Below are 23,081 nucleotides of genomic sequence, written 5' to 3'. Positions count from 1 at the left end.
TATATATATATATATATATATATATATATATATATATATATATATATATATATATATATATATATATATATATATATATGATATTTAAGGTCATAAAGTAGCTTATGCTAGACACGTCGGGGACCCATAGGTTAAGTTTTGGTGGCGAAACAAACTTTTCCTTTTTGGGTTTAAAATACCTTTGAGAAATTGCTAATTTTCTAATATGATTTCTTAAAATGCGCTTCTTCTATAACTTGTGATTGACAGTGTCTTAATTATTGTGTACAATGTCCACGAATACTGAAATTAAAATTAAACAAATGTTCTCCTGACCACGAGAGAGCGGTACCTAAATAAGAGACTGATTCCTGCGAGTTCAAACCGTTTCATTGAAGAACTACTTCTCCCGTGATGCCAATCGGCGAAACAGCAACAGCTCCATTATCAAGGACGTTTTTTCTGCGCATGCGCGTTTTGCGACGCCTCCTTTTGAGACGCAATCTTCAAGTGATTTATGTTTAATTTAATTAAAACCTGCGCATTTTTTTTGCACAAATCACATGTCAGAACGTTTGAAGAATAATTATTTCCTATTTCCGACTCTCTTACATTTATAAATCGAAGGAAGTGACGCTGCCACCGCGCATGCGCAGTTTTCGCCACCAAACTTAACCTATGGGTCCCCGTCGTGTCTAGCATAAGCTACTTTATGACCTTAAATATCAGCCAAAATCATTTTCAAGACCTCGTTGAAGCTTTGCGGGCTACTTTAGCTCAGCCTGTTAGCATATATAAAAGGAACAAGTCTCTCACGTCGTCGAAGAACTTTGAAGCTTTGCGGCCTACCTTAGCTTAGCCTAGCTAGCAGCTATCAATGGCGTCTCCATCAGAATTTACGTGTGGGAAAAGAGCACCAACGTTCCACGAGGAAAACTCGATATTTTGCAAAATAATGCATGCAAAAGTTGTCCTTCACAGACTAGAAGGTGGGTCCATTTTTATATCTATATATTTCCTAAACCATTAAGGCTTAATGCTAATTGTAGAAGTGCTATATCTGTGCAATGCAATTGCAAATTCAAGTACAGTAATCCCTCAGCATTTCACTAGATCGCGGATTTTTTATGGGGAAAATGTTTTTTCTTTTTTTAATTATTTTTCATGCGGAAGCAACTCCCATGTCTTCCGCTTGCTACTAGGACTCAACACTGAAGATTTTTATTTTAAGTTCTTAAAAATGTGAAAAGCGGCCCAGAGGAGCGAGTGGTTAGCGCGTCGGCCTCACAGCTCTGGGGTCCTGGGTTCAAATCCAGGTCAAGTCCAACTTTGTGGAGTTTACATGTTCTCCCCAGGCCTGCGTGGGTTTCCTCCAGGTACACCGGTTTCCTCCCACACTCCAAAGACATGCATAGACTTTGCATAATAAGGCTTTTTTTAATAATTAAAAAAACCATGTATAGTAAAGCATTAGTTTCTTTAAAAATGACCATTTATAGAAAGGCTTTTTTTCAATTTTTTTACCTTTTTATTTTGACGCGTGTGGGTTTTCTCCGGGTACTCCGGCTTCCTCCCACATTCTAAAGATATGGTTGGCTGATTGGACACTCTAAATTGCTCCTAGGTATGAGTGTGAGTGTGAATGGTTGTCTGTCTTGTTGTGCCCTGCGATTGGCTGGCCAACAATTCAGGGTGCCCCCCCGCCTCTGGCACAAAGTTAGCTGGGATAGGCTCCAGCACCCCCCCCCCCCCCCCCCCGACTCTGATGAGGATAAAGGGGTTCAGAAAATGAGATGAGATTAAAGAATCCTTTGGGTTTAATAAAACAAAACATTTTTAAACATTGAAATGTGTAGGTGTGCTCTTAATTGGACTTTAATTTTGAAGGTGAACTCTGTTTTCCTCAAACTGTTGATTACAATGTGGGTCACCCGCAAGTGCTTTAATTATTCCTTATTAATTGAACATTTGCTGTGGCAGCCAGCATATTACAGGAATACATTGACATACGAGTGTCCCAATTTACGGGAAATTTGAGAAACGAGCTAAATTCCGAGCATTTTTTTCCCCTTGAGATATGAGACAAATTGGAGATACAAGCTTATTGAGATGGTTCCATGTGGTCGAATATGTGTGGGTGTGTATAGTCATTTGAGTTGATTTCAGTTAAATTTCAAGTTAATGTCATGTTACGAGCCTAACCACCGCCGATATAAGTATAAGACTTTACATTCCCAGTCTAACCTAAAGGACTTCTCTTTGGATAGACAGATTATGAAACATATCATTTATTTTCGTGTCTTTGCAGGTTTCAGAGAATATCTTGGTCCTGATGGGAAAGAGTCTGCTGGCCTTAAAAAGGAACTCGAGCTCCCCCAAATCAAAGGGGAGGAGCCAGAGTTCTCTCAACAACAAATGAGAGTCAAGCGACTTCCAATCAAGAAGGAGGAAGATGATGTCACCTGGTCACTTGGTGAATTCCTGAAGAGGGAAGAGGATCTGGGCGTGACCAGCAGAGGGGCGGAGCCTGCACACACCTTAACCTTACCCCAAATTAAAGAGGAGGAGTCAGAGTTCCCTCAACAGCAAATCAAAAAGGAGGAAGAAGATGTCACTGTGTCAACTGGTGAGCCTTTCAAGAGTGAAGATGATCTGGGCGTGGCCGGCAGAGGGGCGGAGACTCCGAACGGCAGCTCAGCAGAAGGGCAAGCAAACAATTTAATTGCTCCGTTATCAGAAAGCGAAGACTTGCTTTATGACAATGAAGGTCTTAAGGACGGCAAACTCTGGAAATACTCTGTGTGGAAAAATCTTTGGGAAAAAGTCTACTTTGAAAACACATGAGGAGCCACACCGGGGAGAAACCCTTATGTACAATTTGTGGTAAAACATTTACACGCAAGGTAAAGTTAAATATTCATGCAAGAACACACACTGGTGAAAAACCATTTTCGTGTTCAGTTTGTGGTCAAAGATTTACAGAGAAGAGATACTTAATTAGTCATACAAGAACCCACACTGGTGAAAAACCATTTTCGTGTTCAGTTTGCGGTAAAGCCTTTTCTCAACAGCATTACTTAAAATCGCACACGAGAACACACACTGGTGAAAAACCATTTGCGTGTTCATTTTGTGGTCAAAGATTCACACGGAAGGGACACTTAAATCGTCATGCAAGAACACACACGGGTGAAAAAACATTTTCGTGTTCAGTTTGCGGTAAAAGATTTACAGAGAAAGAAAGCTTAAAAATCCACACAAGAACCCACACTGGTGAAAAACCATTTTCGTGTTCAGTTTGTGGTCAAAGATTTACACACAATCAAAACTTAAAAAGGCACACAAGAACCCACACTGGTGAAAAACCATTTTCGTGTTCATTTTGTGGTCAAACATTCACACGGAAGGATTACTTAATTAGTCATGCAAGAACACACACAGTTTAAAAGTCATTCTCGTGTGCAGTTTGCGGTAAAACATTTACAGATAAGGGAACGATAAAAACCCACATAAGAACCCACACTGGTGAAAAAACAATTTTCTGCTCAGTTTGTGGTCGAACATTTTCCCAAAGGAGAAGCTTAGAACACTTATTAACCCACACAGGAGAACAATGTTTTCCTGCTCAGTGTGTGGCCACAGATTCGCTACAACAGCCTAATTAAAAAGCTACACAATTCAAAAACCTTTTCCAGGTGCAGTTAATGTTCCAACATTTTGACAGAAGGGAACCTGAAAAGAAGACTTAACAACCCGCAGTGGCGAAAAGCCCTTTCTTTGCTCAATTTTTGGTTCAACACGTTGCTTAAAAATACTTAATAATACATAATACTAAGTTTGTTGCCAAGGATTTATTCATAAGACTTAAAAGACACAAATGTGTGTGTGTATGTTATCTATTAATTGGCGAAAATGATGAGAATCTCTCGTGTCATTTTTGAATCATGTTGATAAAATTAGTCTGCTGTGAATTTGTGTCTGTTTGAAAAAGAGAAAAACAAGTCAAATGTTGTTTTATTTCATTTAATCTTCAGAATTTTCTATTAGCTTTGTAAACTACATTCTTTTCCTTTTTTTAACTATAAGAACTTACTTTGGGTTCATTTTGGAGTATTTTTCCATTTTATATTTATCCAAACGGATTTGATCTGTATGTAAATAGACCTGGCAGTTGGTATATGAAGTCAAATTTGAATTGTTTTTTATTTTATTTTAATGTTGAACAAATGGATAATACTCAATATTCTTATGTATAATCATTAGTATGAAAAAAATATTGATGGCTTGAAACTTATCGTTGTGATTGTACATTGCTTTCACCTGTGGTCGCCTCCCCTGTGTGTCACCCACCTGTTTTCCATGTCTCGTTAACCCATGGCTTACTGCTTCCTGTGGCTTTTTGTTCATTTTAATTTTTGGGGGGTGTAATTTTTGATTTTTGGCTCATGTTTTCAGTTTGCTCTTTGTGTTTTGAATTAATACTCTTTATGTATACCGTAATGATTGTATTGACTCACTACGAGTGATGGGTTTGTGAGCATCACTTGTCGTTTCCATATAGTGACCCACTGCTTCGCAGAATACTGTCACAATATGTATATATATATGTATATATGTATATATATATATGTGTATATATATATATATATATATATATACGTACGTACGTACGTACGTACGTGCGTGCGTGCGTGCATACATGCATGCATACATGCATACATACATGCATACATACATGCATACATACATGCATACATGCATACATACATACATACATACATGCATACATACATGCATACATACATGCGTACATACGTACATACGTACATACATACATACATACATACGTACGTACATACGTACAGTTTTAGCACCTATCCCTAATTCCTTAACTCAGTCTGATCTCATCTAACAAATGTGCGCGTTCAGCATCGAAGGAAGAAACCAGGGTTTGCGAGTTACTCCACAGATGGTTTATTCCAGAAATTGATCCTTACAGAGCTCCGGGCCCCCTCCCAAATAATTGTAAACCAGCTGCGCGTCGTAATGCACAGTGGAGGATGAAAAGACAACGGTCCACACCCGCGTTTGCACAGTTATAGTTAAACAAAAATGAATATTCATTCGCTGATTCTAATGATATTCGGACTGTCCCACGACGATTCTGGAGGGGTGTCCTCCCCTGAGATCTGCTTGTCCACGAATCCACGTCTGGCTTGGTCGCTCCCTCCGCAGGAATTCCTTTGTTTCTGGTATCATCTGGACCATCGCCCTCTCCGCGGGGATCCTTTTGTCTCTGGTTTCATCTGGACCACTTATCACCGGGACCACTTGTCACCTGGACCACTTATCACCTGGACCACACCTTGAAGCAGAAACTCAGACAAAAGACCTTTTGTTCATTGTAAATGAGTTGAGAACAATAGTTTCAATCCTACTGTGGTACTATATCAAAAATGCAACAGCTACAATAAAATGAAGGAATAAAATATGTCATATTCTTCATTCCCTCTCTTGGTCTCCCAAAAGAGACCATACCGACAAACAACACACAAGTTAGTAAGAAAAAACGAAGAAGAGTGTTCATTTGACAAACTCAAATGGTGAAAGTGAAAAGTGGAGTCCGGCGCACTCACCAAAGTAGAAGATTTGCCCGTCATGCGGCTGGAAGAATTGGCCCGAAGCCTTAGCGTGGACGTCGGCTCCTTTGCTGAGCAGAAGCTTGACGTAGCTGAGGCTCCTTCGCTCTATGGCGATGTGCAGTGCCGTCTGCCCTGTTTACCGTCGGCGAAAAACATTTCTACAATGGATGCAAAATGAATGCTTGGCGGAGTATGCAAACTGACCTTTGTTATAAATGTTGGTGTAAGCCGCGTTGACAAACGCTTCAATGTCACCCATCCTCTCTGAGACGTTGATGAGGGATTCGACGGTGGGATTTGTGCCACCTCGGAGGTTGAGCAGAGCCTTCATCAGAGCCGTTTCCCCGCACGTCTGGTCTGCGGGACAAACATTTTTTATGGGTCAAACTGGGAGGACAGGCTGTCTTGCATGGTCATTTTTTTGAACGAAAAAAAAGCCTTACGATACATGGTCTTTTTTTATAGGAAAATAGCGTTACTATAGTATATGGTCTTCAAGGAAAAAAGCCTAACTAAGCATGGACTTTTTTTTTAAATAGCCTATACATGGTCATTTTTTGAACGAAAAAAAAAGCCTTACCATACATGGTCTTTTTTTTAAAGGAAAAAAGCCTTGCCGTCTTTTTTTGGGGGGGAAATAGCGTTACTATATATAGTCTTTTTTTTAAAAAGCCTTACTATACTTGGTCATTTTTTGAACGAAAAAAAAAGCCTTACCATACATGGTCTTTTTTTTAAAGGAAAAAAGCCTTGCCGTCTTTTTTGGGGGGGAAATAGCGTTACTATATATAGTCTTTTTTTTAAAAAGCCTTACTATACATGGTCATTTTTTGAACGAAAAAAAAGCCTTACCATACATGGTCTTTTTTTTAAAGGAAAAAAGCCTTGCCGTCTTTTTTGGGGGGGAAATAGCGTTACTATATATAGTCTTTTTTTTAAAAAGCCTTACTATACATGGTCATTTTTTGAACAAAAAAAAAAGCCTTACTGTACATGGTCTTTTTTTAAAAGGAAAAAAGCCTTACTATACGTGATCAATTTTTTTAACAAATAAAAGCTTTTTTTTAAAGAAAACTAGCCTAACATTTCATTGATGTATTAACATGTATTAGTTAATGATATAGTTACATCTTTAAAACTACAATAATGGTTGATGATAAAAAACTGAATTGATTTCTTTCACCAGTATGTGGCTTTTGTCTTGTTGTTGGCAACGGCATTAATGTATCCCAAAAATAGATGGAAATAGAGAAGTGTTTGCGTTAACACTCACACTCAGAGTCGCTGAGTTTCTTCGTGTTTTGGTCCAAGTAGTCGTAAAGGCCTTCCAAGCTGAGGACGTCTCCTCCGGCCGCCGCTTTGAACAGGCTATTCAAGTCAAACGTCGGACTGTCCCGAAACACACAAAAATAAAAAAAAATAAAAATGACATTTCCCTCCTTTTTCAGTAGAAAAAAAGTCACTTTCAAAGTACTCACGTGATCGCAGGTAGCCCTGGCCCAGGCAAATTGGGAGGATCGAGGTTAGAGGGACTTTCAGGTCTGAGCTCCACCATTTCCGTTTCCTCCTGGTTGTCGGTGTCGTTGGGCGCTTCGGGGTCCGGCTGGGCCGCGCTCAGAACCGAGCCCTGCATGTCTCCTGCAGGAAACGTCCTTTTTTTGTCTAACTTCAATTTCTTCATCTGCAGATAGAAAAGCTTTTATACTTACTTTGTATTCAAGTTTCGAGAGAGAAGAGTCATGTTTATTACACAACGAAAATAACTGATCATAACAAATAATCCCCATTGTGATTCTGGGTTAGTTCAAATAATAACAAATAACTTACCTTGAATGAATCAATAGTTTGGCTTTCTAGGAAGATTTTTGTTAAGAAAGATCAAACTCGCGGCCCTCGGGACGATAATTAGCAGGACCCGTTTTAATACGTCTTAATTATGAAAGATGAATGTTCGCGCGGCCCGCCCGCAACATTGATATTAATGACACTTGTTGTGTTCGGAGCTGAATGAACCAATCACGGTGAGGTATACGGCTCTGGAGGGCGGGACATCGGCCGGGCTGTCCAGTGCCTCGCTCACTCACTCATTCATTCCTCCAATCAGCTGAGCGGCGTCGTCGGGGAGGCGGGGGCCCGGTTCCTCCGGGCCAATTACAGCTGGGCGCCCCGCCGGGAGGAGTCGGGACAAAACCTGACCTGCAGGGCCAACTTGAGACTGCCGGGGCATTAAAATGGCTTTTATTAATGCCAATAACTCTAACATAAAAGCACAGCGTTCAACACACACATATATATATATATATATATATATATATATATATATATATATGTATGTATATATATATATATATATATATATATATATATATATATATATATATGTATATATATATATATATATATATATATATATATATATATGTATATATATATATATATATATATATATATATATATATATATATATATACATATATTGTTAGAATTATTATGGAATATTCTATATGTGTTGTAAGTGTGACATACTAGAGTGTTTGATTTATTAACGATTGCATGTAAAGAAGGTATAACGAGTTTGGATTGAATGGGTGTATCGGTGGTCGATTGTTGATCCTTGGATCCACATGGCAAGTGTGGGGCATGTTAAAGAAGATCGGTATTCGATTATTGATGTCTTAACAAATAGCTTGAGGCACGGGAGATGTGTTGAATCATTACAGTAAAAGTTTGGATTGAACTAACAACAACATCTCACTGTTCTGATTATTTCCCCCTGTGTGTCAAGGTATGCTGTTTGTTGTAAAGGCTGTTTGAGTTTGGGGTTTGTAATATACAGTGTTTAGCGTGTGAGAAAAGAGATAATGGTTATTAATGTTTATTTACTTTTGAATTACGGGCGTGAATGTGAGAGTCTCGGGTCACGCACATGGAATAGCATTTAGCACGCTACCTTCGGCCACCATTATCCTGGACAGTGTCTATAACGGTCATAGAAATGATGTTATATTATTGATATTGCATTGTTTGCCCTGTTGAATAATAGTAGGACTACTAGAAGTTGTAAAAGTAAAAGATATAACAAGTTATGACCGTGTGTTGAACGAGTGTGTGTGTGCATTGTGTTTTGGGTTCTAAAGTGTTGCTAATATATATATATATATATATATAGGTGTAATTGTACATTATGTTTTGGGTTCTAACGTGTTGATAATGTATATATATGGGTTAAATTGTATGTTATGGGTTTTTGTGTTAATTGATTACAGTAAAAGTTGGATTGAACTAACAACAACATCTCACTGTTCTGATTATTTCCCCCTGTGTGTCAAGATCGAATGCAGGGTGAAACATTTTGGAGGCACCGCTGGGATTGCTGTTCAGATGTCCAGTGTCCAAGATCTGCTCACTGAATTCTGAGCCAGCTAAATCCCCCCAAACACTACAAACCAGGCAGATGGCAATGAGAGGAGGTGTTGCTGTTTAAGAAGAACTGGAAGTTGGCGGTTGAGTACTTGTCATCTGAGGCCTACGAGATCATCAGAGGGACAGTAAAGACGTGCAAGTTCAGAGTTCACTCCTGTACAGTCAACAGAGCTCCTAGATCGTCAACAAAATGGACCAGTTACTCGAAGAGGTGGTAGGAACATTGAACAACCTGACGGAAAATAACCTACTGGAAATATGTGATTTTCTTAACATATTAAGAAGTGTTAAACGGAAATCGCGTCTATCATTAGTGGCTCACATTGTAAAGTACCTAGAAAGAGAAGAACTAGAGGAAGTAGAGGATGAAGGCATGTCTGAATTGTTGAAACTGAAAGAGAAAATATCAGATATGAAGCATGAAGTCAAAAGAGATGATAACGGAAAGCAAGGGTCAAGATTCGGAGAGACTCCAATAACTTTGCCCCAGCTACCAGATGCTGCAGACCCTCAAGGGGGTGTGTCTCCCCAGCCCCAGCCAAGCTCATACTGGCGCAAGGACTTCAAAATTGCCGGCCAAATAGGTGAACCAGGCCAGAGGGACAAGCTGACATTCTCCAGCCTTGTTCATCAAATTGAAAATGGACTGAATAGGGGTTACCGAGATGTGGAAATTATTGATGCAGTTATCAGAGCTATCTCCCCCAGTTTGCAGCTACGTAATTATTTGGAATGGAAACCTAACCTCACTCTTCCCACACTCAAACGCATCCTACGCGCTCATTTTCAGGAAAGGAGTGCTACCGACCTCTATGTGCAGTTAGCTTCAGAAGTGCAGCATATCAAAGAGACTCCTCAAAGTTTCTTAATGCGAGTCTTAGTTCTTAGACAGAAGGTACTGTTTGCATCTCGAGAATCAGAATCAGGACTCCAGTATGACCCAAGTTTAGTCCAGCGTATGTGCTTGCACACGATACTCACTGGTCTCCAGAGTGACAGTGTTAGAGTAGATATGCAGCCTCTCTTGCTGAACTGTAAGACTTCAGATGAGCTTTTGCTAGAGCGGTTAAATGTAGCCTATGCTAATGAAACAGAAAGGAGAAATAAAAAGAAGTTTAGTACCCCACAGGCAGCGACACATATTAGCAAGGTGCACTCAGAAGAACTACGACCTACCAATTGCCCTGGAGAAGAAAAACCAAAAGTGTCCCGTGAGGTACGAGCGGAGTTGACTGAACTTAAGGCAAGTGTTGCTTCTCTTAAAGATCTCAGTGCAGAGATAGCTCAGATCAGAGAGACACTACAGCAGGCTATGTTTCAGCCTCAGTCCTACCTCCCACCTTCAGTTAGAAGACCAGTTAGGGAGCCCCAGCCACCTTTTGCAAAACAAAATTACTACAGCAAGCCCCCAGCACCCCCCTGGAACACTAGCCGCCCTGCTTATGTCCCAAGAAGGTGTTTTGCTTGTCAGCAGGGAGGGCGAGATGTGAAGTGCACACATTGTTATCGGTGTGGGAGTGGAGAACATTTCCAAGCTGGATGTAAAATCCGAGGAGGCAGACCACTAAAAGAATAGACTATAGCAGAGCTAACTCAGGAAAGGGAAGGTGTGGTTCGTGTGCTTTGTGGCACACCCAGTCCACTGGCCATCGTCAATCCTCCCAGCATGCAACAGCAGCAGGTGGGAACTCAGCAACACCTGATGGTGGAACCTGCCGATTCAAAGGCAAAGATCAGACGACTTAGACAAGAGCTAGAAGAGAGGAATGAACAACTGCTCGACAACAGACACCAGCAGGAAAACATGGAGGAAGAAATAAAGAGGCTCCAGCAGGAGAATTTGAAGCTGCTCGTAGATGCCCGTGCAGCCCGCGCCTATCGTGATGAACTGGATGCGCTGAGAGAACGCGCAATCAAAGCTGACAAGCTGGAGTTATACAAGGCCAAAGTGGAGAAAGGGAGACAAGGGATGGAGGAGGCGTACACCATTGCCACCGTGAGTGTACGAAAAGCTGCAGAACGAGGTAAAAAGCACTATGGCACCAAAGTGAGGAGCTCCGTGCTACAACCAGGAGAGCGCATCCTGATAAAAAACCTAACACCAGAAGGAGGAAAAATTGACAAGAGTATGGAGAGAAATAAACAGCAGCCGGTATCTCATCTTCAAGAGACAGACCAAGACAGTGGTTACGAAGATGACTTTCACTACGAGCCCCTCCAGGTGCTAAATGAGAGAGATGCCCAAGGGATGGAGTCTAAGCACAGGCCACTGCCAGCGAATCAGAGACTCGAAATGAAGGGCCCTGCTTCGGGACCAGTACAAGCAGAAGATGACTATCAGCTGGAGGACCTGCCTGGTGAGGGAACAAATCTGGCTGTTGAAGATCCTCGTGATGATCATTTATCAGAGACCTCTCCGCCAACCACTGTGAATGAACCTGAGGCGTTGACTTATGAACGGCCAAGAAGGGAGAGACATCCACCACGACGAACGACCTATGATCAGCTTGGTGTCCCCTCCTGTTATAGTACTCAGTCACCACATCAGCTGCTACCTGCTTACCCTGCACCAGGAGTGGTTCCTTGGTTAGTACACCTGCAGCCATATTACATTCAACCACCCTTTATGTATGGACTCCAACAGGCTTGAGCCTACAAGGGTGACATGTATTATGCGAACATGGACTGTTACGGACTGTGATTACAGCTTCCATCCAGTGAACGTGGACCGTACGAGTTGTGGATTATGTTTGAACTGTGGCCCTTGCCGCCTGGAGTTTTCATGAGTATCAGCTTACAGAAGAGGATGTGAAATGACAAGTTCGCTAGACTGTTCAGCATTACAACCAACAAGGGGAAGATATTTGGAATATACTGATGTCGGGACGACATTTGTTTTTGTGGGGGAGAGTGTGACATACAAGAGTGTTTGATTTATTAGTGTGACATGCTAGAGTGTTTGATTTATTAACGATTGCATGTAAAGAAGCTATGACGAGTTTGGATTGAATGTGTGTATCGGTGTTCGATTGGTGATCCTTGGATCCACATGGCAAGTGTGGGGCATGTTAAAGTAGATCGGTATTCGATTATTGATGTCTTAGCAAATAGCTTGAGGCACGGGAGGTCTGTTGAATCATTACAGTAAAAGTTTGGATTGAACTAACAACAACATCTCACTGTTCTGATTATTTCCCCCTGTGTGTCAAGGTATGCTGTTTGTTGTAAAGGCTGTTTGAGTTTGGGGTTTGTAATATACAGTGTTTAGCGTGTGAGAAAAGAGATAATGGTTATTAATGTTTAATTACTTTTGAATTACGGGCGTGAATGTGAGAGTCTCGGGTCACGCACATGGAATAGCATTTAGCACGCTACCTTCGGCCACCATTATCCTGGACAGTGTCTATAACGGTCATAGAAATGATGTTATATTATTGATATTGCATTGTTTGCCCTGTTGAATAATAGTAGGACTACTAGAAGTTGTAAAAGTAAAAGATATAACAAGTTATGACCGTGTGTTGAACGAGTGTGTGTGTGCATTGTGTTTTGGGTTCTAAAGTGTTGCTAATATATATTTATATATATAGGTGTAATTGTACATTATGTTTTGGGTTCTAATGTGTTGATAATGTATATATATGGGTTAAATTGTATGTTATGGGTTTTTGTGTTAATTGATTACAGTAAAAGTTGGATTGAACTAACAACAACATCTCACTGTTCTGATTATTTCCCCCTGTGTGTTAAGATCGAATGCAGGGTGTAACACGGGCATTTGAGAAAGCCTATTGGTGAACTTATCATACCACTACTAGGATCCAAGGGTGAAGAGATCATCCTGCCTTTAACTTCCCCAGTAGCCACTAAGATCTATTCACTGACTATCACTCATTCCTTCATCTATGCTCCAAAGTGCCCTGTCAACTTGATGGGCCAGGACCTTATAAAGATGTGTCCTGTCCAGATGGACATTAACTCCAAGACTCTCCTGCAAGGCACCACCAAGCAACTGCCCCAATCTTTGCTGTGTGGGATAGACTGGCCAGTTGGCTTAATAATTGTTTGTTCATGTCGCGCCATGTGGCCAAACTCGCTTTACAATTGTTTGTTAAGATCGTGGAATGTAAGATAGGCTAACTAGCTGGCTTTGCAATTGTTTGTTAGATCGTGGAATGTAAGATAGGCTAACTAGCTGGCTTTGCAATTGTTTTTCAAGATCATGGAATGTAAGATAGGCTAATTAGCTGGCTTTGCAATTGTTTGCTTGTATTGTGCGATGTGGCCAACTAGCTTAATAATTGTTTGTTCGAATCGCGCGATGTAAGATAGGCTGCGGCAGTTTGTGTGAGCTATAAAAATATCGTGTTTGCATACAACTTAGCCCTGCAAATGTCTAACCATATCAGCCTAAAGTTTTGGTTACATAAACTTTGTCCTACATCACTGTCTTAGAAATATTTCCCTGTTTTCCTATATAAAGACTGACCCACTTTTCATTCGGAGAGAGAGTTGCAAAGGACACCACGCTGAGCGCTTCACCACTGTTAGAGCTCTCTCTCCATCTTGCAGTCTGGTAATAAACCTATTTCCTTTAAATTGATCTCACTTTTTCTGTGCCTATTCCTGAAGTTGTATTACAGATCTATCAGCTGACATCTACTGGGCTCGCATTGACACCGACTCCGACGGCTGGAAACAAGCCGAACACTACTGGCCTTTGTGACTGCCCTGGGTACAGCACCTACGTACATATGATTTGGTTTCTGACTGCTTGCATTGCACGCTCTACTATGATAGGCAAGGTATAGAGGTCTATACTGATTCGTTACAAACAATTGAAGGACATACTTGGCAAATACATTGTGGCAATTTGTTTATTGGTAACCCGGAGCTGCTTTCAATACACATTTGCCTGATGAACAATTAAAATGGTACATGAAGGATAACCCGCCGGATCTCCCCATGTCACCATCTCATCCACATGTTTCCATGATGATATCTCCTCACTCAGCTAAAGACCTTGGGCCCTTTGTACGAGAATACATGTTGGCTAAGGATTGGAAACCCACCATAACTCAATCTTTGTTTTATTCTTGATGTTTATTGTGTCCAATCTGAAAAAGTCAAACCATGCTTCATTTTGGAGCATCGACTGATGGAAGACACCATGGTTGTGAAACAATGGACAGTGACATGGCCTCAATGGTTCTCGCTGACCTGCCGGACACAATTTGTTCCGTTACTCCTACAGACATGGGCTTGTGTAACGTTGCTTTTACACTTTTCACATGACTTCCAATCCCATGCATGTCGAAAGCAATTTTTATAATTCAACTGTTACTTTCAGTAAATACTACAATGACATTGAAAAATACATTTTTAAAAAGGTACTTAGTCAAGTGAAAACAACAGTGGCTGAGGATGCCAATCACATTTTTGGATTATTATTCATTAAAAAAAGCAATACTTTTTGTCACTTTTACTGAACCAAGATTCCTCTTGAATTGTATGAAGTTTCCCTGCTTCCTACCTTGGCGTCTTGTGGAGCTTGGCCGTCTTGGTATTTGTCTCCTTGACTGCCCCCCTCAGGTCAGTGGTGTGCTCCTGGATTAGCTTTGGCATATGGCCAATTCATTACAACTTGGTCTCAATCGTGGAAGCCTATTGACAAGAGGATGTTTAAAATGTTAAGACAATTTGAAAAACAAGCACTTTTTAATCAGTGCTTTTTTGATGAAAATGTTGACCATAATTCTTGCTGAACTTTTATTCTTGACAATGAAACTAACCTTCAGAACAATGTTGCTCGACCTCCAGGAACGGTGGGCCACTAAAAAAGCAAACGTGCAGGGTCTCTTTTAAGGTGCTCAGTCAGCTTGATGTCTGCCATCTATAGAAGAAATGGCATGATGAACATTTTGATGGAGAACATTGCATCGGTACGAAGTGGGTTAAGGATGACTCGCATGAGTTTTTTCTTGTAAATGTACTCGTTCTCTAAGCATCCTTGACCACCTTGCACACCACCAAGGACTTCAAGAGGAAGATTTGTCTATTTTTTCCCATGCTCAAGGCTATTCTTGAATCCCAGACCTTGAAGGAAAACTGCAGGAGCAACTCTCCTTGTGACTCAATGCATTCATCAAAACCTGAAGGAGGAGAGATGAAGGTGACATGTAAGCAAACTGGACTTGATTCGTGAGCAAATGTTTTGCCATCTTGTCATCATGTTCAGTTACCTTCCAGCATGGCGAGATGCATGGCATCATTGGCATTCTTGGGAATGCCAAGAGTTATATCCAGGGCTTTTTTGAGCTGCTCTTACCCTTCTTCAGAGCATTGCAGCGGATTTTTAAATAAGCCAACAGACGCTTACAATGGCTGCAAGACACTGTTCTCACAGAATAGCGAGAATTTACTGTATATAGGTATTGTTATATGCTCCGTTTGTGTTACATCTTTTGGACCCAATTGCAGTGAAGCAGGCAAGGAGAAGGAAGTAGTACTCAAACGAAACTTTAATAACTTAAACCGGAGGCAATAGACTAACAAAAGACTTGGCGTCAAATAACAAAACAAAACCTGACTAGGGGAGACACGGGAAAGCGAGGAACGAGGAGCGCCACGTTGGATCGAGGAAAATGTGGAAACATGGCATGGTAATCAGCAGACGATCCAACAATGACAAAGCAGTCAGTGGGGTTATAATAGACTGACATGGGTTGACGAGACAATTAGGAACACCTGGGAAACAAGAGGGAGGAAGGATACACCAGGGGCGGAGACACGACAGCTGAACACAATGGGCAATCACTCAGACAGGAAACCAGGCGGGAAAAAGCATAACAAAACCTAGCAACCCTAACAGTTTGTCTGTTGTGTACTAAAGGAATTTTAAGATTACATCCATGTTCGTTTCAGTGAGCTGTTTATGTTTTGTTTCATTATGTTAGGGGACCTTCATGAGACAAAATAAAAGGTGATGTTGAATTAATTTCTATCTAATGGGGTTCAGGTTTACGGAAGCTTATCGCACTCACCTTGAAAATAAAATAAAATAAAGTCCTGGCCGTTTTTCAAATTAATTCATCTTTGGTGTTGTTTTTTTTAAAGTATTTTTTTCTTCGTTTTTCAAATTAATTTATTGTCTGATGGTTTTTTTCTTTGTTTTTCAAAATGTATTTTTGGCGTTATGTTTTTGAATTATTTTTTTTTTGTTTTTTTTAAATTATTTATTTATTTTTTCCTCAGAAAAAAAATACATTCAAAAATCGAGCAAACAGCAGTTATCGACATATTTGGAAGTCTCGCGTGGACTGCGTCCCCCAAATTCTAGACAGGAGGATCCGTGCTCGCGTACACACCTACCTCCATTCAGCACAATCATGTTTTATCCAGATATTTGGCAAAGACAGTGCGAGACAGCCCAGTCATCAAGTCACCTTAATGACAAGTACGCTTCTCAGTTTCCTCTCGTATAGAATTTGAAACCCCTCTTCTTGGCCACTCTGTAGTCAAACATTCATTTGGAAGGAAAACTTAAAGCATCACACAACAAACCCACACAGCGCAAAGACCTTTTCAAACATTCAGTAAGAGAGCAACTTTTTTGCTCAGTTTATTGCCAATGTTTTATTCCTAAGGACAGGAATTTCTTTTCTCATATTTAGATGTAATTTTCGATTGTTTTCACTTTTTTTTTACCTGTCTTGTTCAGTTGTTTTTTTAACTGGTACTGCATTTTCTTTTTGTTGAGAACATGCTCTCAAAGTGTATGAAACTAGAATGCAATTAAACACTTGTTGTTGTTAATATTTGAAATAGATGACAAAAAGAAAAATGGACTAAATGTAATGAAATAAAAATGAATTTTCCTATTTGACTATTTTCTGTTCCTTTTTCACAATGAATTTTAGGCCTTACCTGACATGTTTCGCGGTATCACTTCCGCCTTCATGAGAATGTCAAGGCATTTCAAAAAAACTGCGTTTTTTATCAAATTCCGATCTTGTGAAAATGATGCGATCAGGCCAGATTTCCGATCTGATTTTTGATCAGTAGGAATCCCTCAGAAGAAAATGAGAAAAGAGAAGTTTTACCCAATTAATACTTTTCAAGAACAAATTTTCTCAGCAATGGTAACACTTGGAAGTGGGGTGGTTTGCTTCTACAAAAAATGAACCTAGGTTAGTAGCAGAGAATGGTTTCGATCCATTGAGCCCTGAATTATGGGCCAACCACGCTTCCGCTGCACCACTCTGCTTCTTCTGACATATAACTTCACACTTCACAAGGTTACTCACAAAACTAATCAATCAAATCGAAGCAGATATACTGAGAGCACGTGGGTATTCCCACCTGCTGACGGAGATCCTGAGGACCACCAGCGCAAGAACTTCGGTCTCGGCCGGGGACTGGCATAGCCTTGGTTAGTCCTGCTATTCACAGAGTCATCCATTACGCATTTAAAAATTTCCATTACAATAAAAAACGCGGTACGAGACATTCGGCCCCGGGATTTACAAATCAAGATACCATGTTGAATTTAAAATTGCACTTAAGCTAATAATACCCCACCGACGAATCATTACCTTATCGTGGTGGTGGGGTTTGTGTGTCCCAGTGGTGGGGTTTGTCAGTCCCAGTGACCCTTGGAGCTTTGTTGTCCAGAGCCTTGTACCCCTGGTAGGGTTATCCATGGCAAACTGGTCTGATGCGAGGGATCAGACAAAGAATGGCTCAGAAGACCTCTTATGATGAGCAACATTATTGGACGACATCTTCCCTCACCTGGACGCGGGTCACCGGGGCCCCACTCTGGAGCCAGGCCCGGAGGAGGGGAGCGATGGCGAGCGCCTGGTAGCCGGGCCTAGACCCATGGGGCCCGGCCGGCCGGGCACAGCCCGGAGAGGCGACGTGGGTTCCCCCTCACATGGGCTCACCACCTGTGAGAGGGGCCAAAGAAGGCGATCCCCGGCTGCAGAAACTATCTCTTGGGGCGTGGAATGTCACCTCCCTGGTTGGGAAAGAGCCTGAACGTGATGTTGAGAAATTCCGGCTCGACATAGTTTGGCTCAGCACTACACAGCTTGGGTTCCGGTACCACCCCTCTCAAGGGGGGTTGGACACTACCAGCATCCCTCCATCTTCGGGTGGGGGGACGGCACCTGATTTGTGTGCATGCACCAAACAGCAGTTCAGAGTACCTACCCCTTTTGGAGTCCTTGGAGGGGGTGCTGGAGAGTGCTCCTTATGGGGACTCCCTTGTTCTGCTGGGGGACTTCAATGCTGATGTGAGACCTCGAGGGAGTGATTGGGAAGAACGGCCCCCCTGATCGAAACCCGAGTGGTGTTCTATTGTTGGATTTCTGCGCTCGTAGTGGATTGGCAATAATGAACACCATGTTCAAGCATAAGGGTGTCCATATGTGCACTTGGCATCAGGACAGCCGCATGTCTTGGATACTCGGGTAAAGAGAGGGACGGAGCTGTCAACCGATCACAACCTGGTGGTGAGTTGGCTCCGATGTGGGGGCAGATGCCAGTGCAGCCCGGGAGACCTAAACGTTTCGGTACCCTATTAGAAACACTTTCAATTCCAACTCGCCGCTCCCCGCTCGACCTCACCCGTCCGAGCTCCCCGCTCGACCTCGCCCGTCCGAGCTCCCCGCTCGACCTCCCCCGTCCAAGCTCCCCTCATCTCCGTGCCGACTCGCCCGCCAGTCGCACCTGAGCCAAACCCAGCACATTGCTGTTTAGCTCAGTTAGTCAGAGCGTGGTGCTGAAAATGTTTAAGTCATGGGTTTGATCCCCAAACGGGCAAGACCTTTCTAGAGCATGGGTGTCAAAGTGGTGGCCCGGGGGCCAAATCTGGCCTGCTGCATCATTTTGTGCGGCCCGGGAAAGTAAATCATGAGTGCCGACTTTCTGTTTTAGGAAATTATTATAGATGTACATTACATTTCCTGATTTTCCCCTTTTTATAATTAATCATTGCAATTTTTAATCCATTTTTTTTCTTTTGTGTTTTTAGTTTAAATATACAAATATTTTCCATTTTCCAATTAAAAAATATTTAGTTTCCATTTGAAATAAAAAACATGATTAAAAGACATTTTCCAATACTGAGAAAAAAAGCTCAAATAAACATTGCTTTAGATCTATAAAAACTGACTATTTAGGGCTTTTGATCCAGTTCTTTTACTCCAATTTAGAAAAAATTTAAAAAAATCTGATATTTGCACTTGCTGGTTAGCTCAGTTGGTCAGAGCGAGGTGCTAATAATGCCAAGGTCGTGGATTTGACCTCCATATGGGCCATGACCTCTCCGTAGTCATTTGAAATTGCCTATTCCAACTTCTTTTGCCGTAACATAACTGTTTAGCTAGCTGACGTGTTGCATTTGCGTCAGGCAAAAGGCAAAATCTGGGTTATCAGACACGTGGCCAGTTAGCTCAGTTGGTCAGAGTGTGGTGCTAATAACACCAAGGTCGTGGGTTCAACCCCCACATGGGCCATGACCTCTCTGTGATAGTTGAAATTGCCTAATACAACTTCTTTTGCCCAAATATAACATAATGTCTTGTCTTGATGTTTCCTCAGTTTCTGTGATCTGATAAATTCTCAGCTCCACAAGGCAGAAGATGCCACCCAGGATGTGAATCATCTCAGTGAGGGAATACTTGAGGTTTGTTCCCACCACATTTCTTTCCTTCCCAAATTGTTGTGAAATTAAATTTGTCTTCATACTCAAGCGGGCAGAACAGTGTTTCTCAACTTTGCTTAGCCTCCAATGAGGAAGCCTTTAAAAATGACAATATGATTACTCTTAATAGTCGTCACAAGTGCAAAAATCTCCAAATAAAGATGTAAAAACTCTTAAAATAGAATCAACAAAATGCTGTAACAGAGTTGTCTATCTGTCTGGTAAGTTGACTGAGCTACCTTGCTAATGCTAGTGGGCTAACGTTCTGAACCTTAGCTTGTCATGCTAATTTCTAGCATGCGCGAATACGAGATTAGACACAGTTGGCGTATGTCTATCAATATTAGAATATAATAACACATCACAAAATATTTATAGTTGAGCATTGTGGTCACATTTTCACTCTTTCATGGATATCTTTTTAACTTTACGCTAAAAGCTAAGCTAACCACAAGTGACATAGAACCCTTCTTGAGAGAGTAATTACTTGCCCAAGACTCTAAACAAAAAGTGCATAACCTGATGACAACAATTTTTTTTCACATTTGAATCTAACTTTTACAAATGGAAGTATAGTTCTATAACCATAAAGATACAATTCAATCTTAAATTGCCGTCCAGAATAATTTATCGCATTTCCCTTCCCAGTACGTGTATGAGACCAACGAAAACAGGGACAAAGTGGTCCTCGGGAAAGGCACGTACGGGGTGGTGTATGCCGGCAGGGACGTTAGCAGCCATCAAGAAGATTCCAGAAAAGGACAGCACGTGAGTGGATTGTTTGTCCTTCCACTTGACAGCCACTAACAAACACAAATATTCCCAGCCGCTCCACGAGGAAATCTGCCTGATCAAGCGACTGAAGCACCGGAACATCGTCCAGTATCTGTGCTCCCTCATCGAGGACTCTTTCATCAAGATCTTCATGGAAGAAGTCCCAGGAGGTTTGTAGACAAAGCAGTGTTGATGAATGAAGAATAAGACATATTTTACTCCTTCATTTATGGTAGCTGTTTCATTTTGATATAGTACCACAGTAGGATTAAAACTATTGTTCTCAACTCAATCACAATGAACAAAAGGTCTTTTGTTTGAGTTTCTGCTTTAAGGTGTGGTCCAGGTGATAAGTGGTCCCAAGTGATGAGTGGTCCAGATGAAATCAGGGACAAAGGGATCCCCGCGGAGAGGGCGATGGTCCAGATGATACCAGACACAAAGGAATTCCTTTGGAGAGGGCGACCATGCCAGATGTGGATTCAAGGACAAGCAGATTCTAGGAGAGGACACCCCCGCAGAACGTCGTGGGACAGTCCACATGTCATTAAACTCAGCGAATGAATATTCATCTGTGTTATACTATAATTGGGCAAACGCGGGTTTGGACTTTAGTCTCTTTCATCCTCCACTGAAGCAGGGCGACGCTCAGCTGGTTTTATATTTGGGAAAGGGACCCGGAGCTCTGTAAGGATCAATATCTTGAATAAATCATCTGTGGAGTAACGCGCATACCCTGCTCTCTTCCTTCGATGCTGAACACGCACAAATTGTTGGACGGGATAGACTGAGTTAAGGAATTATGGTTAGGGGCTAAAACTATACGTCTAACATTTGGCGACCCTGTCCGTGAGTCAGAGGGGGGGAGAGGCTGCGTAGACAAATAGGGGTCCGACAGAAATACGACTCACGTCTGGGACGTGTTAAATGGTTTATAACGTCTGGGACGGGATTATTGGTCAAGTCGGCGAACTTGAGACTACACAGGTTGGCAGTCCGGGACTGTCCGGAAACTTCTTCGGCGACTTCTCAAAGCAGGCCTGAAATCAACTAAAGGTGAGCAGAATTCCTGTTTCTATAATGTCAAAATTCTGCTATTGGATTGTTTAAATTACTGAGAAGTTGCAGTAGAAATTTCATTTATATAGTCCGAGTATTTGTTCGAGGAACATTGTCGTGATTATATTGAAATCAGGGATTTCAGGATACCTGTAGTAGGTAAAGAATCTGGGATTCTTAAAGTATTTGTTCAGGGAACATTACTGTGATTGAAATAAAGGAATCGGGGATTCCTAAACGGTCGTATTAAAATAAGTCTTCGGCAGGGAAACGACTGGGTCCACAGAGGTTTTATTCTTAGATCGATCCTAATAAAATTCTAAATTTCTTGATTCCTAGAATTGAATATACTCAAATTCTAAATTTAACCGGTGATTTGTGATGACTGCGTTGGTAAAAATGCGAGGAGAGGTTGAAAATGTGTGTGTGTTAGAAGGAATGTTGAGAGGGCTTGGGATAGAATGGAGTGTGTGTGTGCGTGCGTGCGTGTGCGTGCGTGTGTGTGTGCGTTTTGAGAGGAATGGGGAGAAAGATGCTGAATGGGAATGGAATGGAATGAATTGATGAGTTTGTATGGAAATGTAGAGGCACAGGTTTTCAAAGACAAGCTAAATTAAATGTGAGTTGGAGAAATAATTTTGTATGTTGGAAGGAAATTTACATTGTACAGGTCAAAAGCGTTTGTCCGTAGCGTTGAAAAAAGGAGCATGACATCACAGCTAAGGCAGAACTAAAAAATAAAAAATAAAAAAAGCGGAGGGAGGTGATTAGGTGGAGGCGTGATATAGTGATATATGGTACTTAGAGATATTGCACCAAATAAGTCCCCCCCTCCTCTGGTGAGGGGAGGAAGTTCATGGCGGAGGAGGCTCCTGGCGTTGATGAAGTGGACAGAGTTGTGCGCTTGACACGAGACGGGCCATATAGCGGCTATTGTCGAGGGTGTTCCGGAACCTTTGATCTCTACTGTGTTGGAACTCCAACTTTCCAAATTACCAGGAATGTGGTGGGGCCCGAGATGGTCAGTTACATGGTCGATACGGTGGTCGCTGGCGTGGTTTCTCTGGTGGCCGGGGAAGAAGGTACTCGGGACAGGGCCAACAAGGCAACTTTTTTGTATTGGACACTGGAGATGTGATTGCCCCAGTCAACAACGGCAACCGCAACAACTGTTCCCATGGCAACCCCAAGCACAGCAGTATGGCCCACTACAGCAACAGCGGCCTACGCGTGGGGGAGGACGAGGCACTGGCAGACCATGGCGGCCCACAGCAGCCGGCCCAGTCACCTGGACAATATTACCACGGCGGAGATGATTCTTACGGACCAGGGGATCCTTCACACTCCGAATAGAGGTGACTTTACCAAATGGTGCAAAGATTCCGTGTTCACAACCAATATGAACATGTGGACAGTGGTGGACAATCTATAGGTCACGTCTTGAGCCTGAAACTCCGGCCACTGGGGGACTGTTGTCTGTAGATCACCGGTGGAAA

At 41.8% G+C, this 23,081-nt stretch overlaps 2 protein-coding genes and 1 non-coding gene across 7 annotated transcripts; 2 read left to right on the top strand and 1 right to left on the bottom strand.

The window, feature by feature from the left end:
• The first annotated feature begins 618 nt into the window (after positions 1-618).
• LOC144065626 (uncharacterized) lies at positions 619-21,258 on the top strand. 5 transcript variants are annotated; one of them, XM_077588624.1, is made up of 6 exons: positions 619-968; positions 2,288-2,605; positions 19,650-19,734; positions 20,401-20,520; positions 20,579-20,696; positions 20,862-21,258. In XM_077588624.1, the coding sequence occupies exons 1-3, from the start codon at positions 857-859 to the stop codon at positions 19,661-19,663; spliced, it is 444 nt and encodes a 147-aa protein (XP_077444750.1). In that variant the 5' UTR covers positions 619-856; the 3' UTR covers positions 19,664-19,734; positions 20,401-20,520; positions 20,579-20,696; positions 20,862-21,258. The 5 variants fall into 5 exon arrangements, with proteins under 5 accessions (XP_077444750.1, XP_077444748.1, XP_077444749.1 ...); XM_077588622.1 differs by having other exon boundaries at positions 622-968; positions 2,288-2,882; XM_077588623.1 differs by lacking the exons at positions 19,650-19,734; positions 20,401-20,520; positions 20,579-20,696; positions 20,862-21,258 and adding an exon at positions 8,963-14,248 and having other exon boundaries at positions 622-968; positions 2,288-2,882.
• On the bottom strand, positions 4,865-14,595 carry LOC144065632 (transient receptor potential cation channel subfamily V member 4-like). Its single transcript, XM_077588633.1, has 5 exons — positions 14,578-14,595; positions 7,100-7,302; positions 6,895-7,010; positions 5,826-5,978; positions 4,865-5,753 (listed from the first exon to the last, which is right to left on the bottom strand). The coding sequence occupies exons 2-5, from the start codon at positions 7,300-7,302 to the stop codon at positions 5,563-5,565; spliced, it is 663 nt and encodes a 220-aa protein (XP_077444759.1). The 5' UTR covers positions 14,578-14,595; the 3' UTR covers positions 4,865-5,562.
• trnai-aau (transfer RNA isoleucine (anticodon AAU)) lies at positions 19,491-19,564 on the top strand. The gene has a single exon. It is a non-coding gene; the product is annotated as a tRNA-Ile (tRNA).
• Positions 21,259-23,081: the final 1,823 nt, after the last annotated feature.

The sequence above is a fragment of the Stigmatopora argus genome, chromosome 20, assembly GCF_051989625.1.
Source record: "Stigmatopora argus isolate UIUO_Sarg chromosome 20, RoL_Sarg_1.0, whole genome shotgun sequence".
Classification (NCBI taxonomy): domain Eukaryota; kingdom Metazoa; phylum Chordata; class Actinopteri; order Syngnathiformes; family Syngnathidae; genus Stigmatopora; species Stigmatopora argus.
This window is presented reverse-complemented; position numbering and strand designations above follow the sequence as displayed.

Bases quoted from the DNA above. Each gene is read 5' to 3' on its own strand.
- LOC144065632 (XM_077588633.1), bottom strand. From the start codon at position 7,302: ATGAAGAAATTGAAGTTAGACAAAAAAAGGACGTTTCCTGCAGGAGAC. The intron at 7,011-7,099 runs GTGAGTACTTTG...GTTTCGGGACAG, and splicing joins CCAGGGCTACCTGCGATCAC to TCCGACGTTTGACTTGAATA. The intron at 5,754-5,825 runs GTCAGTTTGCAT...GACGGTAAACAG, and splicing joins CACCAACATTTATAACAAAG to GGCAGACGGCACTGCACATC.
- LOC144065626 (XM_077588620.1), top strand. From the start codon at position 10,711: ATGCAACAGCAGCAGGTGGGAACTCAGCAACACCTGATGGTGGAACCT.